This window comes from Eleginops maclovinus, chromosome 12 (genome assembly GCF_036324505.1).
Source record: "Eleginops maclovinus isolate JMC-PN-2008 ecotype Puerto Natales chromosome 12, JC_Emac_rtc_rv5, whole genome shotgun sequence".
Lineage (NCBI taxonomy): Eukaryota > Metazoa > Chordata > Actinopteri > Perciformes > Eleginopidae > Eleginops > Eleginops maclovinus.
Genome location: NC_086360.1, coordinates 29,405,249 through 29,421,889, shown reverse-complemented (window position 1 = coordinate 29,421,889; position 16,641 = coordinate 29,405,249). Strand labels below are relative to the sequence as shown.

The 16,641-nt window shown below is 47.1% G+C and overlaps 3 protein-coding genes across 4 annotated transcripts; 1 reads left to right on the top strand and 2 right to left on the bottom strand.

Moving 5' to 3' along the window:
- Positions 1-390: 390 nt before the first annotated feature.
- On the bottom strand, positions 391-4,344 carry LOC134874196 (glutathione S-transferase theta-1-like). The gene is made up of 5 exons (XM_063898239.1): positions 4,287-4,344; positions 3,348-3,435; positions 3,039-3,189; positions 2,737-2,913; positions 391-879 (listed from the first exon to the last, which is right to left on the bottom strand). Exons 2-5 carry the CDS (start codon positions 3,395-3,397, stop codon positions 733-735), a joined length of 525 nt encoding a protein of 174 aa, XP_063754309.1. The 5' UTR covers positions 3,398-3,435; positions 4,287-4,344; the 3' UTR covers positions 391-732.
- Positions 4,345-5,272: 928 nt separating this feature from the next.
- gstt2 (glutathione S-transferase theta 2) lies at positions 5,273-9,424 on the bottom strand. The gene is made up of 5 exons (XM_063898238.1): positions 9,195-9,424; positions 8,256-8,343; positions 7,951-8,101; positions 7,649-7,825; positions 5,273-5,761 (listed from the first exon to the last, which is right to left on the bottom strand). The coding sequence occupies exons 1-5, from the start codon at positions 9,316-9,318 to the stop codon at positions 5,615-5,617; spliced, it is 687 nt and encodes a 228-aa protein (XP_063754308.1). The 5' UTR covers positions 9,319-9,424; the 3' UTR covers positions 5,273-5,614.
- On the top strand, positions 9,008-15,107 carry LOC134874193 (inactive phospholipid phosphatase 7-like). 2 transcript variants are annotated; one of them, XM_063898234.1, is made up of 5 exons: positions 9,008-9,478; positions 11,671-11,885; positions 12,408-12,715; positions 12,815-12,996; positions 13,084-15,107. In XM_063898234.1, exons 2-5 carry the CDS (start codon positions 11,728-11,730, stop codon positions 13,285-13,287), a joined length of 852 nt encoding a protein of 283 aa, XP_063754304.1. In that variant the 5' UTR covers positions 9,008-9,478; positions 11,671-11,727; the 3' UTR covers positions 13,288-15,107. The 2 variants fall into 2 exon arrangements, with proteins under 2 accessions (XP_063754304.1, XP_063754303.1); XM_063898233.1 differs by lacking the exon at positions 9,008-9,478 and having other exon boundaries at positions 11,629-11,885.
- Positions 15,108-16,641: the final 1,534 nt, after the last annotated feature.

Here is a 16,641-nt window from a genome sequence, read left to right as displayed (position 1 = left end):
TCTGATGGTTGTGAGCCCGAGTGGAACACTAACATGTCTACAGTGTGGTTCTGGTTCTGTAGCTCCAGGGACATGTTGTTGTTGTTGTCCTTTGTTTGTTTGATGACAGTCAGTTGTTGATACAGCTGTCTCAGCTGATGGATATCACACTCATTCAGAACCACTTACACATGTTGGGGTTCTGGACCTTTGCTCGAGGACCTGTTCTCTAACTGGACCTGGTTGAACTTGAGTGGAATAGCCTGAGGGAGGACAGGATCAGGGAGATGAATCGGTGTGTTGGGTCTGAGGTTTAGGATTAATATTACACACGTGGTGAACTGTTGTTGTTGTTGTTGTTGTTGTTGTTGTTGTTGTTGTTGTTACTGACAGGAAATAAATGAGTGAAAATAAAACCTCAAACCTTTATTTGTCAGAGCCTCAAATTCTAATGATTCAGTCTGATGGATAAATACTCCTTCCATCACAGGCAGAGCAACGGGTCATCTCTGAGCTGATGGGAGGAAGTCTGAGGTCCTCCTGAAATAGCTACAGACATAAGAGTATAATCAGGACGTCCAAGGTAACACTGCTTTAACACAAATCAGTTTAAGGCCACTTTATGTGAACGGCATTCATTCAGGAACAACTCAATTAGCTGAAATCTGCTGGAGAAGCTAGCTAAGCTATTGTTAGCATTTAGAAACGGTGATTGTCTCCTTCAGTCCGGTGGCCCCGCCCCTCTGTGTGATGTCACAGCTTGGCGCGGCGCCGGTCTCTGACGGCGTATAGCACGGCGTGCGCCTGGTCGAAGGCGTCCCCGACGGCGGCCCGGACTCGACTCTTCCAGCGTTGCAGCTGAGGGCTCTGCTGCAGGACGTCCCGCCCCCCCGCCTCCGGCTGCAGAGACACAACGTCACATTTACTGCCATTGATCCCAGTTTGGGAAGCAGAGCAGCACAGAGCACAGGCACCATGACAGCGAATAGAGTTTGCATCGAAGCTGAAGTGCAGAACAGAAACAGAGAGACGTTTCTCTACTGATTAAACAGATGAAGTGTTCTTGGATGGCCCGCAGCTATCGAGTGTGAGCATCATCAGAGAGTGACAGCTGGAAGAGGAGTCTGCTGCAGTGTGGGAAGGAGAGCAGCAGCTGGAACACTACGGATGTCAGAGGTGAACACCAGGCTTGGAATTTTGTCATTTTGGGGGAAAGCCATTTGGCCTTTTGTGTCACAAATGCTTTCAGGGCACAGTTAGGATTTGGAGCTTACAAATAAACAGCTTCACTTTCTGATAATAAAAAACTCATGGAAACAAATCCCTTTGAAGCACACTGCGCGTTGAAGGGAGTAGATTTTCATTCAATCTGTGCGGCAAATTATAAATCACAAGTGGAGCAAAGCGCTCGCAGCCCCGCTGAAACATCATCTCTTAAGTCAGAGCTGATTGGCTGTGTGTGTGTGTGTGTGTGTGTGTGTGTGTGTGTGTGTGTGTGAAAAGTGTAGAAGAGGAGACGCTCTGTAGACTATCACCAGGGGTGAATAACAAACAGAAAGTGAGAGAAGCTGACCCTCTCCTGGAGCTCTGCTGAGCGGAGGTATAGTTCATGTTCATGTCTGTGTTTAGCCTTCAGGCTCTCGGTCTGCTGGATCCATTGCTATAGTAACCGCGGTGACCAGGGTCTGTGTTTTCCTACAGTCTGATGTGTTCATGCTGTGGCATCACGGTTGTTGTGGTTGTTGTTAAGTTTCGCTTTGTGATAGCGCTTGTTGGAGCCATAATGCATTGTGGGTTTATTTTATCTATAGAAGTTAATCTGCAGTTCTGACTTTTGACCACAGGATGGAGCATTCCTTGCAGAGTCAGGTGTGTGTGTAACGGGAAAGCAATCAGTTTTTCACCGTGTCGTGTCGTGGACTAAAGTCAAAGTATGGGTTAAGTGTATCAGAGCTGACATGCAGACATTGTTCACAGGATGGAAACAGACCGAGCAGTGTTGATTATGCTGAATAACAAAAGGATCCTGAGATCCAGAGACACGTGCTGATTGGACACGGTTTTGTTGGACTGGAGCACGCGTCCAACAAGTTCTCCGGTTCGCATCCCTCGGTGCCTGGAAGTGTAGATCATACTGAAAAGGCACTACAGCGCTCTTTACTCCATGCATTAAGGTACAAGAAGCCTTTTTATACATATCCAAGTTGTTCGTGCCCCACCAGTTTTGTACATACAAAACGAGAGAGAGACGGGGAATGCTACGAGAGAGCTAACGGTATGTGTGTGAGTGATAATTAAGGTACTGTTTTGGCGGGGCTACGGACGACAGTAACCTGTCTCAGAAGAGAATAAACTCACGGACAGAGAGAGAGACGCCTCCTCGTATTCTTACAGCGAGACGCTCCATTGATGATCGAATGATGCGATGATGACATGTGAGGTGCGCGTAACCAATCCAAGCTACAAGCAGTAATGCAGCTCAGAGCCCAGACCACCGCTCTGACGCTTTTAAAGCAACGTCGAGATTCTAACAGAATCAGGGCACAAAGGCCATGGTGGCCGTAGGACGTACAATTATTTTCGGGGCATCACGGCCAGACCCAGGGGCAATGAAGGCCATGACGGCCAAAATTCCTACCCTGGTGAACACACAACCAATCACAGGCCTGAGCCAATCACAGGCCTGAGCCAATCACAGGCCTGAGCCAATCACAGGCCTGAGCCAATCACAGGCCTGAGCCAATCAGAGCGTCCGACCTGCATCAGCTCGCAGACGGCCAGCAGGTCAGCCACCGTGACGTCGTCGCCGCACAGGAAGGGCTGCCGGCGCAGGAACATGGACTCTAGCTTCTCCAGTGTGTCGTCCAGCTGAGACACGGCACGACTCAAGCGCTCCTCGTCCACCGGAGAGCTCGTCTGCGCCGGGAGTAGCACCTGCCCCGGAGACACAGCAATACAGACCATAATACTTAAAGAGCCAGAGCAAGTCTCACATGTTGCTAGCATCAGAGCAGCTCGAACTTCAGGAGGAGGGGGTGTGTGTGTGTGTGTGTGTGTACCTCCAGTATGAACACTTTGGCAGCGTGCGGCCGGGTGTGTGTGTGATGCCAGGCCGTGTATTCATCGACTCTGGCTCGTCTCTCTGGTTGTCGTGGATACCAGTGCTCCGGGACGTCATACTTGTTGACCAGGTACTTCATGATGGCATCACTAACACACACACACACACACACACACACACAACCATGAATCACCTGCAGATGTTACATAGTGAGTGTGTGTGTGTGTGTGTGTGTGTGTGTGTGTGTGTGTGTGTGTGTGTGTGTGTGTGTGTGTGTGTGTGTGTGTGTGTGTGTGTGTGTGTGGACCTCTCTGTGAGCACGAAGCCATTGTCCACCATCACTGGGACTTTCTGCATGGGGTTCAGCTGGGAGAACTCTGGAGTCCGGTGGTCCCCTGAACGCAGCACAGTGATTACAGTGAAGATAATTAAGATCAGTCTTTATGCTTTTATTTTGAAGGCGGTTTCGGGTGGTGGTGTATAGACAGGTGGAGGTGGATCAGCAAGGAGAGCCACAAATAGATATGGGATCATTAAATACAGATGTTCTGGAGAGGAGGACCCCCTCTCTGGGGCCTCAGAGGATTTTACTTTGAGTTCATTTTCTGTTTTATTCCCTTTTCATTTCGGCGCTACACCAAACTTTATTGTGAAATCAGCAGGTTTAAAGATCCTGAACATCAGACCATTAAGAGGCTCTTCAGCTCACTTGATCTCAGTGTTTCTCACACACTTCCAGCTCAACTGCATTCAACGTTAACACGTTGAAACAGAGGCTGTGCTTCCTGCACCAGAGGGACTTTGTATCATTCAGATGAAATCCCTGTTGCACTCAGACTGGTAAACAATATAAACCAGTGTAACAGAGCTTTATAAGCACAGCACGCTCTCCTCCAAGTTCAGTAAAGTTGAGTTTGAAATACCAGCTGTGAACATCGGAAACAATTTGATGTAAATAATAAAGTCTCTGTAAATGTCCTGAAACATGCCGTCAGTCGGTGAGTGCACTTCAGTCTGAGTGATGATAGTAATGTTAATTATTAAGCAGTGATGGGAGGCCTCTGCCCTGGAGACCTTTGACCCTGAGAGCTCAGGCCAACCAAAGCCCCTCCAGGACCTGAGTCAGGACCCCACAGACCCCAGGTTTTATAAACATCATCTCGTGTCAGAGTTAAAGACACTTTATTCAGTTTGGAATAAACTTGTATATCAGTCAGAAAGTCTTTGAAGTAAACACGGATCTGACCTCTCCTCAGGGCCACGTGCCGGACGGTGTGCGGGAGGCTCGTGCAGCCCAGCAAGGTGAGGAGAGAGACGAGTTAGCGGGAGACAGAGAGAAGGAGAGAAGAGTGAGGGGAGAGAGGAGTTAACGGGAGAGAGAGAGAGAAGGGAGAGAAGACTGAGGGGAGAGACGAGTTAGCGGGAGACAGAGAGAAGGAGAGAAGAGTGAGGGGAGAGAGGAGTTAACGGGAGAGAGAAGAGGGAGAAAAGAGTGAGGGGAGAGAGGGGTTAGCGGGAGGGAGAGAGAACAGGGAGAGAGGAGTTCCCATTTCCCAGCATGCACAGTTCTGATGGTTCTGATGTCTGATAGTTCTAATGGTTCTGATGGTTCTGATGGTTCTAATGGTTCTGATGGTTCTGATGGTTCTAATAGTTCTGATGTCTGATAGTTCTAATGGTTCTGATGGTTCTAATAGGTCTGATGGTTCTGATGTCTGATAGTTCTAATGGTTCTAATGGTTCTGATGGTTCTGATGTCTGATAGTTCTAATGGTTCTAATGGTTCTGATGGTTCTGATGTCTGATAGTTCTAATGGTTCTGATGGTTCTGATAGTTCTGATGGTTCTGATGGTTGTGAGCCCGAGTGGAACACTAACATGTCTACAGTGTGGTTCTGGTTCTGTAGCTCCAGGGACATGTTGTTGTTGTTGTTGTTGTCCTTTGTTTGTTTGATGACAGTCAGTTGTTGATACAGCTGTCTCAGCTGATGGATATCACACTCATTCAGAACCACTTACACATGTTGGGGTTCTGGACCTTTGCTCGAGGACCTGTTCTCTAACTGGACCTGGTTGAACTTGAGTGGAATAGCCTGAGGGAGGACAGGATCAGGGAGATGAATCGGTGTGTTGGGTCTGAGGTTTAGGATTAATATTACACACGTGGTGAACTGTTGTTGTTGTTGTTGTTGTTGTTGTTGTTGTTACTGACAGGAAATAAATGAGTGAAAATAAAACCTCAAACCTTTATTTGTCAGAGCCTCAAATTCTAATGATTCAGTCTGATGGATAAATACTCCTTCCATCACAGGCAGAGCAACGGGTCATCTCTGAGCTGATGGGAGGAAGTCTGAGGTCCTCCTGAAATAGCTACAGACATAAGAGTATAATCAGGACGTCCAAGGTAACACTGCTTTAACACAAATCAGTTTAAGGCCACTTTATGTGAACGGCATTCATTCAGGAACAACTCAATTAGCTGAAATCTGCTGGAGAAGCTAGCTAAGCTATTGTTAGCATTTAGAAACGGTGATTGTCTCCTTCAGTCCGGTGGCCCCGCCCCTCTGTGTGATGTCACAGCTTGGCGCGGCGCCGGTCTCTGACGGCGTATAGCACGGCGTGCGCCTGGTCGAAGGCGTCCCCGACGGCGGCCCGGACTCGACTCTTCCAGCGTTGCAGCTGAGGGCTCTGCTGCAGGACGTCCCGCCCCCCCGCCTCCGGCTGCAGAGACACAACGTCACATTTACTGCCATTGATCCCAGTTTGGGAAGCAGAGCAGCACAGAGCACAGGCACCATGACAGCGAATAGAGTTTGCATCGAAGCTGAAGTGCAGAACAGAAACAGAGAGACGTTTCTCTACTGATTAAACAGATGAAGTGTTCTTGGATGGCCCGCAGCTATCGAGTGTGAGCATCATCAGAGAGTGACAGCTGGAAGAGGAGTCTGCTGCAGTGTGGGAAGGAGAGCAGCAGCTGGAACACTACGGATGTCAGAGGTGAACACCAGGCTTGGAATTTTGTCATTTTGGGGGAAAGCCATTTGGCCTTTTGTGTCACAAATGTTTTCAGGGCACAGTTAGGATTTGGAGCTTACAAATAAACAGCTTCACTTTCTGATAATAAAAAACTCATGGAAACAAATCCCTTTGAAGCACACTGCGCGTTGAAGGGAGTAGATTTTCATTCAATCTGTGCGGCAAATTATAAATCACAAGTGGAGCAAAGCGCTCGCAGCCCCGCTGAAACATCATCTCTTAAGTCAGAGCTGATTGGCTGTAAGTGTGTGTGTGTGTGTGTGTGTGTGTGTGTGTGTGTGTGTGTGTGTGTGTGTGTGTGTGTGTGTGTGAAAAGTGTAGAAGAGGAGACGCTCTGTAGACTATCACCAGGGGTGAATAACAAACAGAAAGTGAGAGAAGCTGACCCTCTCCTGGAGCTCTGCTGAGCGGAGGTATAGTTCATGTTCATGTCTGTGTTTAGCCTTCAGGCTCTCGGTCTGCTGGATCCATTGCTATAGTAACCGCGGTGACCAGGGTCTGTGTTTTCCTACAGTCTGATGTGTTCATGCTGTGGCATCACGGTTGTTGTGGTTGTTGTTAAGTTTCGCTTTGTGATAGCGCTTGTTGGAGCCATAATGCATTGTGGGTTTATTTTATCTATAGAAGTTAATCTGCAGTTCTGACTTTTGACCACAGGATGGAGCATTCCTTGCAGAGTCAGGTGTGTGTGTAACGGGAAAGCAATCAGTTTTTCACCGTGTCGTGTCGTGGACTAAAGTCAAAGTATGGGTTAAGTGTATCAGAGCTGACATGCAGACATTGTTCACAGGATGGAAACAGACCGAGCAGTGTTGATTATGCTGAATAACAAAAGGATCCTGAGATCCAGAGACACGTGCTGATTGGACACGGTTTTGTTGGACTGGAGCACGCGTCCAACAAGTTCTCCGGTTCGCATCCCTCGGTGCCTGGAAGTGTAGATCATACTGAAAAGGCACTACAGCGCTCTTTACTCCATGCATTAAGGTACAAGAAGCCTTTTTATACATATCCAAGTTGTTCGTGCCCCACCAGTTTTGTACATACAAAACGAGAGAGAGACGGGGAATGCTACGAGAGAGCTAACGGTATGTGTGTGAGTGATAATTAAGGTACTGTTTTGGCGGGGCTACGGACGACAGTAACCTGTCTCAGAAGAGAATAAACTCACGGACAGAGAGAGAGAGACGCCTCCTCGTATTCTTACAGCGAGACGCTCCATTGATGATCGAATGATGCGATGATGACATGTGAGGTGCGCGTAACCAATCCAAGCTACAAGCAGTAATGCAGCTCAGAGCCCAGACCACCGCTCTGACGCTTTTAAAGCAACGTCGAGATTCTAACAGAATCAGGGCACAAAGGCCATGGTGGCCGTAGGACGTACAATTATTTTCGGGGCATCACGGCCAGACCCAGGGGCAATGAAGGCCATGACGGCCAAAATTCCTACCCTGGTGAACACACAACCAATCACAGGCCTGAGCCAATCACAGGCCTGAGCCAATCACAGGCCTGAGCCAATCACAGGCCTGAGCCAATCACAGGCCTGAGCCAATCAGAGCGTCCGACCTGCATCAGCTCGCAGACGGCCAGCAGGTCAGCCACCGTGACGTCGTCGCCGCACAGGAAGGGCTGCCGGCGCAGGAACATGGACTCTAGCTTCTCCAGTGTGTCGTCCAGCTGAGACACGGCACGACTCAAGCGCTCCTCGTCCACCGGAGAGCTCGTCTGCGCCGGGAGTAGCACCTGCCCCGGAGACACAGCAATACAGACCATAATACTTAAAGAGCCAGAGCAAGTCTCACATGTTGCTAGCATCAGAGCAGCTCGAACTTCAGGAGGAGGGGGTGTGTGTGTGTGTGTGTGTGTACCTCCAGTATGAACACTTTGGCAGCGTGCGGCCGGGTGTGTGTGTGATGCCAGGCCGTGTATTCATCGACTCTGGCTCGTCTCTCTGGTTGTCGTGGATACCAGTGCTCCGGGACGTCATACTTGTTGACCAGGTACTTCATGATGGCATCACTAACACACACACACACACACACACACACACACAACCATGAATCACCTGCAGATGTTACATAGTGAGTGTGTGTGTGTGTGTGTGTGTGTGTGTGTGTGTGTGTGTGTGTGTGTGTGTGTGTGTGTGTGTGTGTGTGTGTGTGTGTGTGTGGACCTCTCTGTGAGCACGAAGCCATTGTCCACCATCACTGGGACTTTCTGCATGGGGTTCAGCTGGGAGAACTCTGGAGTCCGGTGGTCCCCTGAACGCAGCACAGTGATTACAGTGAAGATAATTAAGATCAGTCTTTATGCTTTTATTTTGAAGGCGGTTTCGGGTGGTGGTGTATAGACAGGTGGAGGTGGATCAGCAAGGAGAGCCACAAATAGATATGGGATCATTAAATACAGATGTTCTGGAGAGGAGGACCCCCTCTCTGGGGCCTCAGAGGATTTTACTTTGAGTTCATTTTCTGTTTTATTCCCTTTTCATTTCGGCGCTACACCAAACTTTATTGTGAAATCAGCAGGTTTAAAGATCCTGAACATCAGACCATTAAGAGGCTCTTCAGCTCACTTGATCTCAGTGTTTCTCACACACTTCCAGCTCAACTGCATTCAACGTTAACACGTTGAAACAGAGGCTGTGCTTCCTGCACCAGAGGGACTTTGTATCATTCAGATGAAATCCCTGTTGCACTCAGACTGGTAAACAATATAAACCAGTGTAACAGAGCTTTATAAGCACAGCACGCTCTCCTCCAAGTTCAGTAAAGTTGAGTTTGAAATACCAGCTGTGAACATCGGAAACAATTTGATGTAAATAATAAAGTCTCTGTAAATGTCCTGAAACATGCCGTCAGTCGGTGAGTGCACTTCAGTCTGAGTGATGATAGTAATGTTAATTATTAAGCAGTGATGGGAGGCCTCTGCCCTGGAGACCTTTGACCCTGAGAGCTCAGGCCAACCAAAGCCCCTCCAGGACCTGAGTCAGGACCCCACAGACCCCAGGTTTTATAAACATCATCTCGTGTCAGAGTTAAAGACACTTTATTCAGTTTGGAATAAACTTGTATATCAGTCAGAAAGTCTTTGAAGTAAACACGGATCTGACCTCTCCTCAGGGCCACGTGCCGGACGGTGTGCGGGAGGCTCGTGCAGCCCAGCAAGATGTGCAGCGCGCGACAGGGCTGCGAGAGGAGGTCCAGGTACACCTCCACTCCGAGGCGGGCCGCCATGAGGGATCCTGTTAACGGGAGAGAATCCGGTGAATCCGTACACAACCGACCGCTGCTGCTCTTCTTCTCCTCTGCTCCGGTCTGATCCGGGCCGACAGCGACACGCGGCGGCAGACCGGGGGACTGCATCCAGATCACATGGACCTTTGTCTATCCTCAGGTGCGGGTCCAAGCTTACAGGGGGGGCCGGTAATGAGAGAGGGGTCCGATAAACACGGGTTAACAAATACAAAGACAGTACAAAACAAGAGAGTCAAATAAACAGTCCACGAGTTGGTTTTGTTCCGGGAGCTTTGAATCACATAAACAGGGTCCCTGCAGCCTTTTAGTGTGTGTGTGTGTGTGTGTGTGTGGTGTGTGTGTGTGTGTGTGTGTGTGTGTGTGTGTGTGTGTGTGTGTGTGTGTGTGTGTGTGTGTGTGTGTGTGTGTGTTCTGTATTTAGATCAGCTGCAGAATGTGAGTGGATCATATTCTATATGAAGCAGAGCCCCAACCAAACTAAAGACTACAAATATAATATCATAAAATGTTTAAAACAAATTTAACTGAAAACATAACAATAATATAGATGGATACTTTATTAATCCCGAGGGAAATTCAAGAAATCATGTAATATATCATATCATAATATAGTATAACACAATATATTTATAAATGAAATTATACCCTGCATACTGCACAGTATAATATAATGTATAATATTATGTATTATATTATACTGCACAGTATAATATAATACATAATATAATGTATTATACATTATATTATGTATAATACATTATATTATACTGCACAGTATAATATAATGTATAATATAATGTATTATACATAATATAATGTATAATACATTATATTATGTATTATATTATACTGTGCAGTATAATATAATACATAATATTATACATTATATTATACCCTGCATACTGCACAGTATAATATAATGTATAATATTATGTATAATATAATGTATAATATTATACATTATATTATACATTATATTATACCCTGCATACTGCACAGTATAATATAATGTATTATATTATACTGTGCAGTATAATATAATGTATAATATTATGTATAATATTATGTATAATATAATGTATAATATTATACATAATATAATGTATTATATTATACTGTGCAGTATAATATAATGTATAATATTATACATAATATAATGTATAATATAATGTATAATATTATGTATAATATAATGTATAATATTATACATAATATAATGTATTATATTATGTATTATATTATGTATAATACATAATATAATACATAATATAATGTATAATATAATGTATTATATTATACATTATATTATACATTATATTATGTATAATATAATGTATAATATAATACATTATATTATACCCTGCATACTGCACATTATAATATAATGTATTATATTATACTGTGCAGTATGCAGGGTATAATATAATGTATAATATTATACATAATATTATACATTATATTATGTATAATATAATGTATAATATTATGTATAATATTATGTATTATATTATACATAATATTATACATAATATTATGTATAATATTATGTATAATATATATATAAAAAATAGAATTAAATAAAGTAAATTAAAAAATATTTCATATAATATAACAGTTATACCATCATTTAATATAATTATAATATGAATAATATAAAAACAATAGAGTATAAAGTGTATAAGAGGTGAAACAGAGCAGTCACTACAGACGCGTTTCAAACGTAATACAACTGAAGCGGAGAGGCAACAGCAGGAAGCAGCTGGATCGTAACGTCCAGATTCATCGGAACACGGGAAGCAGAATTATTACTTTCTGCGTCTTTCCAGATGATTTCCTCTCTGTGGTCCATCCCTTTATTACAAACTATAAGTAGCTCCTCTCTGCAGACCTCACTACTACAGCTCTGTCTCAGACCCATGTGTTCACTGGATCAGGCTCCAGCCTACGGAGGCCGACAGGTGCAAACGCTCTATCAACTCCTCCCTCAGGAGGAACAGCTTCAGAGAGGCAGATATAGAAACATAAATCAAAATGCATGCAGAAACATCTCCAGCAGCTTGAGGAAACATGAGCAGCGTTTACTAAAAGCTGCAGAAACCAAACGCTGCGTCTGGAGAGGAACCTGGCGGAGAGCCTTTGGAAAGTTTCATCGTGCACAAAGTTCAAAGAACATGATGTCCCTGAACACATCATGACTCCCAGCAGGAAACTGACCTCTGACATGTGACGATGTGTGTGTGTGTGTGTGTGTGTGTGTGTGTGTGTGTGTGTGTGTGTCCAGCAGCTGACAGCTGATCTATGTATATCTATTTCTATCTAAATTTATCTCAGAGGGTCTCAGGGGGTCTCCGGGGGTCTCAGAGTCTCGGCGTCTCTCTGCGCTGCAACATGTCCAACAGCCAGGCCAGGAACCGGGTCAGAGACCGGAGCAACGTCCTGAACCGGCCCGAGTTCCTGTCCCTGAACCAGACCCCCCGCAGGGAGCCGGTTGGCGGGGGGAGGAGAACCGGCAGAGCGGCGAGTCAGCAGGAGGACCGGGGTCCGAGGTAAGAGGCTCTGCACCGCGGTGGGATCAAAGGACTGGACCCAGCTTCGGAGGCTTCAGTCCCATCATGCTGAGCTACAGCACCCTATCATAGAGCGGAGTTTGCCTTAAGCCCCGCCCCTGCGCTCTGTCAGTCAAATTAATGGAGAGGGGATACCTGTCAGCCGATGTACAGAGACTCTGGGACAGTCTCTTTTGGCCCAGTGAGTCTCACAGGAAGTTGTAGTACCGCTGTTTGGCCACTTCGAATATTTGCTTCACCGTCCGCTGCACGTCCTGGGGGCTCGGGTGGGAGGGGTCTGTCATTTCTCCAACCCAGTTGAGATTGAATCACTTCCTCCTGACGAGTCTGAAGCTCCAGACTCTGCTTCAGAGGGACTGGAGCTTCAGAGCGATCATGGTTCTGTAGGTCCAGCTGAAGTGGTACCATCTCTGGGTATCAGAGGACGGCTCCCTCAGAGCCATGAGAGCAGCCATGCTGAAAGCAGCTGTACATTAAAAACCTTGCCTTGATGTGTCTCAGGGCGGGCCCTTCAGACGGGGCTCCTGATGGGGGGGGGAAGGAGGAGCGCTGGCCGGAGCAAGACTGCATGCAGCTGAACCCGTCGCTACGAGGCATTGCCATCAACTCGCTGCTCGCCATCGACATCAGCCTGTCGAAGCGCCTGTCTGTGTGCGTGGGGACCCGAGGCCCTGGGGCCCCCCTGAGTTCCATGGTGAGACTGCTGGCCCTCACTGGACACGTCCTGCCCTGGATCTTCCTCACCCTGCTGAGCCTCTGGAGCAGCACCACAGCCGCCGGACAGGAAGTGCTGCTGAACCTGCTGTTGGGTGAGCCTGTCTGTCTGTCTGTCTGTCTGTCTGTCTCTCACCTCTCTCTTCTCACCTGTCTCTCTCTCACCTGTCTCCTCTCACCTGTCTATCTCTCAGCTCTGGTCCTGGACCTGATGACGGTTGCCGGGTTACAGAAGTTGTTTAAACGCCGAGGACCCTGGGATTTCCCCCCGGGGTTTATGGACTACATCGCCATGGATACGTATTCTTTCCCAGCAGCCCAGGCCAGCCGAGCCATCATGGTGTCCAAGTTCCTGCTGACGCACCTGGTGCTGGCGGTCAGTACCTCGCCTGATCAAATGCTGACTCATGGCAGGGTTTTAAGACTCATAATGCTGATTCATCCCCTCAACCCCCTCCTCCAGGTGCCCCTCAGGATCCTGCTCTACCTGTGGGCTCTGTTGGTGGGTATGTCCCGGGTGCTGCTGGGTAAACACCACCTGTCGGACGTGGGTTGTGGCTTCGCTCTGGGCTTCCTGCACTTCAGCCTGGTGGAGTCGGTGTGGCTGGACGCCCCCACCTGTCAGACCCTGATCTCCATCGGCACGCTGCGCTGGACCGGACTCTGAACCGGACTGCACCGGGTCGGACTGGTCCCTGTCCGTTGTTAATCTAACCCAGTTGAGATGCTACCACTTCTGCATCGACGTAGCTCGGCTGTATCACGGACGTTTAGAACCATGTTCACAATGCTATCATCAGGTAGCTCAGTGTTAGCCTGTTAGCCCGCTCTACAGTCAGTGTTAGCCTCAGTGTTAGCCTGCTCTACAGTCAGTATTAGCCTCAGTGTTAGCCCGCTCTCAGTCAGTGTTAGCCTGCTCTCAGTCAGTGTTAGCCTGCTCTATAGTCAGTGTTAGCCTGCTCTCAGTCAGTGTTAGCCTGCTCTCAGTCAGTGTTAGCCTGCTCTACAGTCAGTGTTAGCCTGCTCTATAGTCAGTATTAGCCTCAGTGTTAGCCCGCTCTCAGTCAGTGTCAGCCTGCTCTAAAGTCAGTGTTAGCCTGCTCTACAGTCAGTTTCAGCCTGCTCAACTGTCAGTGTTAGCCTCAGTGTTAGCCCGCTCAACAGTCAGTGTTAGCCTGCTCTAAAGTCAGTGTTAGCCTGCTCTACAGTCATTGTTAGCCTGCTCTACAGTCAGTGTTATCCAGCTCTACAGTCAGTGTTAGCATGCTCTACAGTCAGTGTTATCCAGCTCTACAGTCAGTGTTAGCCTGCTCTACAGTCAGTGTTAGCCTCAGTGTCAGCCTGCTCTACAGTGAGTGTTAGCCTGCTCTACAGTCAGTGTTATCCAGCTCTACAGTCAGTGTTAGCCTGCTCTACAGTGAGTGTTAGCCTACTCTAGAGTCAGTGTTAGCCCGCTCTACAGTCAGTGTCAGCCTGCTCTACACTCAGTGTTAGCCTCAGTGTTAGCCTGCTCTACAGTCAGTGTTAGCCTCAGTGTTAGCCCGCTCTACAGTCAGTGTTAGCCTGCTCTACAGTCAGTGTTAGCCTCAGTGTTAGCCTGCTCTACAGTCAGTGTTAGCCTCAGTGTTAGCCTGCTCTACAGTCAGTGTTAGCCTCAGTGTCAGCCTGCTCTACAGTCAGTGTTAGCCTCAGTGTTAGCCTGCTCTACAGTCAGTGTTAGCCTCAGTGTTAGCCCGCTCTACAGTCAGTGTTAGCCTCAGTGTCAGCCTGCTCTACAGTCAGTGTTAGCCTCAGTGTTAGCCTGCTCTACAGTCAGTGTTAGCCTGCTCTACAGTCAGTGTTAGCCTCAGTGTTAGCCTGCTCTACAGTGAGTGTTAGCCTACTCTAGAGTCAGTGTTAGCCCGCTCTACAGTCAGTGTCAGCCTGCTCTACACTCAGTGTCAGCCTGCTCTACAGTCAGTGTTAGCCTGCTCTACAGTCAGTGTTAGCCTGCTCTACAGTCAGTGTTAGCCTGCTCTACAGTCAGTGTTAGCCTGCTCTACAGTCAGTGTTAGCCTCAGTGTCAGCCTGCTCTACAGTCAGTGTTAGCCTCAGTGTTAGCCTGCTCTACAGTCAGTGTTAGCCTGCTCTACAGTCAGTGTTAGCCTCAGTGTTAGCCTGCTCTACAGTCAGTGTTAGCCTCAGTGTTAGCCTGCTCTACAGTCAGTGTTAGCCTCAGTGTTAGCCTGCTCTACAGTCAGTGTTAGCCTCAGTGTTAGCCTGCTCTACAGTGAGTGTTAGCCTACTCTAGAGTCAGTGTTAGCCCGCTCTACAGTCAGTGTCAGCCCGCTCTACACTCAGTGTCAGCCTGCTCTACAGTCAGTGTCAGCCTGCTCTACAGTCAGTGTTAGCCTGCTCTACAGTCAGTGTTAGCCTCAGTGTTAGCCTGCTCTACAGTCAGTGTTAGCCTCAGTGTCAGCCTGCTCTACAGTCAGTGTTAGCCTCAGTGTTAGCCTGCTCTACAGTCAGTGTTAGCCTGCTCTACAGTCAGTGTTAGCCTCAGTGTTAGCCTGCTCTACAGTCAGTGTTAGCCTGCTCTACAGTCAGTGTTAGCCTCAGTGTTAGCCTGCTCTACAGTCAGTGTTAGCCTGCTCTACAGTCAGTGTTAGCCTCAGTGTCAGCCTGCTCTACAGTCAGTGTTAGCCTCAGTGTCAGCCTGCTCTACAGTCAGTGTTAGCCTCAGTGTCAGCCTGCTCTACAGTCAGTGTTAGCCTGCTCTACAGTCAGTGTTAGCCTCAGTGTCAGCCTGCTCTACAGTCAGTGTTAGCCTCAGTGTTAGCCTGCACTACAGTCAGTGCTAGCCTGCTCTACAGTCAGTGCTAGCCTGCTCTACAGTCAGTGTCAGCCTGCTCTACAGTCAGTGTTAGCCTGCTCTACAGTCGGTGTTAGCCTGCTCTACAGTCGGTGTCAGCCTGCTCTACAGTCAGTGTTAGCCTACTCTACAGTCAGTGTTAGCCTGCTCTACAGTCGGTGTCAGCCTGCTCTACAGTCAGTGTTAGCCTACTCTACAGCCCATAAAGATGTTTGCTTTTTGCTCTGTTTGATCCGGAAAAAAAGGTTTTTTCTCAAAGAAATGTTAGAAAGAAATATTTTGAAACTGAAGCCAAACCGCTTTTGGTAAAGCAGGTCCTGGACTTAGTTTGAGGCGCTCTTCAGATACACCTGGTGAAACCCAAGTATCCGAACTGCAGAGCCTGTGCTTCCCTTAAGTCTAGCTTAACACTCATTCTTTTCTTCCTATGGCTTTGATGCTAGGCTAACTGTGGAGCCGTGCCTGATGTACCGAGGAGCATTCTGGTTTTAGTCATATTTAATATTTCTGAGGCTGTCCGCTTACAGTGGAGTGAAAATGAGTAAATGCTGTCACGTTTGTTTTTTATTAAATACACAATGACACAAACAGCGCTGTGTTTCGCCCACGAAGTACGATAGCGCTGAAAGCTAACACAATAAATAATAAGCTAACTATAGCTAGCTGGATCTAGCGATAGATAACGTTTGCTAGCTCAATAGCTAATGTCTGCTAACTATCCCCCTGAAGGTTTCCTGGTCTCTGGTTGTGTTTCTGAATTTCAGCTCTGTGGACCTTTGTCTTCTGGCAGTGAGCGTTATTCTAAAGTGTCCTCGTGAGCTTCAGTCTGCAGTCCGGCTCACATGTTCTGGTTCTTCCTGTAGCTCACAGCAGATAGCTAAAAGTGTTCACTATTTTCAGAAAATCCTTTACCTTTGGAATTCCTCCAAATTCTGAAAATCTCCAAATATTGACATTTTTCCCCAAATCTCCAAATGTTTGACGTTTTTTAGATAATCGCAAAACACTTACACTTTTTATGAAAATCTCGAAATACCCAACTTTTAAAAGAAATCCTGACTTTCTTCTGAGAATCCAAAAAAAAAACTTTATAGTGAAAATCTGAATTTCCTCAAAATCCAAATTCTGACTTTTTCTTAAAATCTAACGTTCCTTCAAATGCTGACCGGT

Excerpts from the sequence above, each read along its gene's own strand:
- LOC134874196 (XM_063898239.1), bottom strand. The coding sequence starts at position 3,397 with ATGCAGAAAGTCCCAGTGATGGTGGACAATGGCTTCGTGCTCACAGAG. Across the intron at positions 3,190-3,347 it reads GGCTTCGTGCTCACAGAGAG|TGATGCCATCATGAAGTACC; the intron begins GTCCACACACAC and ends TGTGTGTGTTAG. Across the intron at positions 880-2,736 it reads CCGTCTGCGAGCTGATGCAG|CCGGAGGCGGGGGGGCGGGA; the intron begins GTCGGACGCTCT and ends GTGTCTCTGCAG.
- gstt2 (XM_063898238.1), bottom strand. The coding sequence starts at position 9,318 with ATGGCGGCCCGCCTCGGAGTGGAGGTGTACCTGGACCTCCTCTCGCAG. Across the intron at positions 8,102-8,255 it reads GGCTTCGTGCTCACAGAGAG|TGATGCCATCATGAAGTACC; the intron begins GTCCACACACAC and ends TGTGTGTGTTAG. Across the intron at positions 5,762-7,648 it reads CCGTCTGCGAGCTGATGCAG|CCGGAGGCGGGGGGGCGGGA; the intron begins GTCGGACGCTCT and ends GTGTCTCTGCAG.
- LOC134874193 (XM_063898233.1), top strand. The coding sequence starts at position 11,638 with ATGTATATCTATTTCTATCTAAATTTATCTCAGAGGGTCTCAGGGGGT. Across the intron at positions 11,886-12,407 it reads CAGGAGGACCGGGGTCCGAG|GGCGGGCCCTTCAGACGGGG; the intron begins GTAAGAGGCTCT and ends GATGTGTCTCAG. Across the intron at positions 12,997-13,083 it reads TGACGCACCTGGTGCTGGCG|GTGCCCCTCAGGATCCTGCT; the intron begins GTCAGTACCTCG and ends CCCCTCCTCCAG.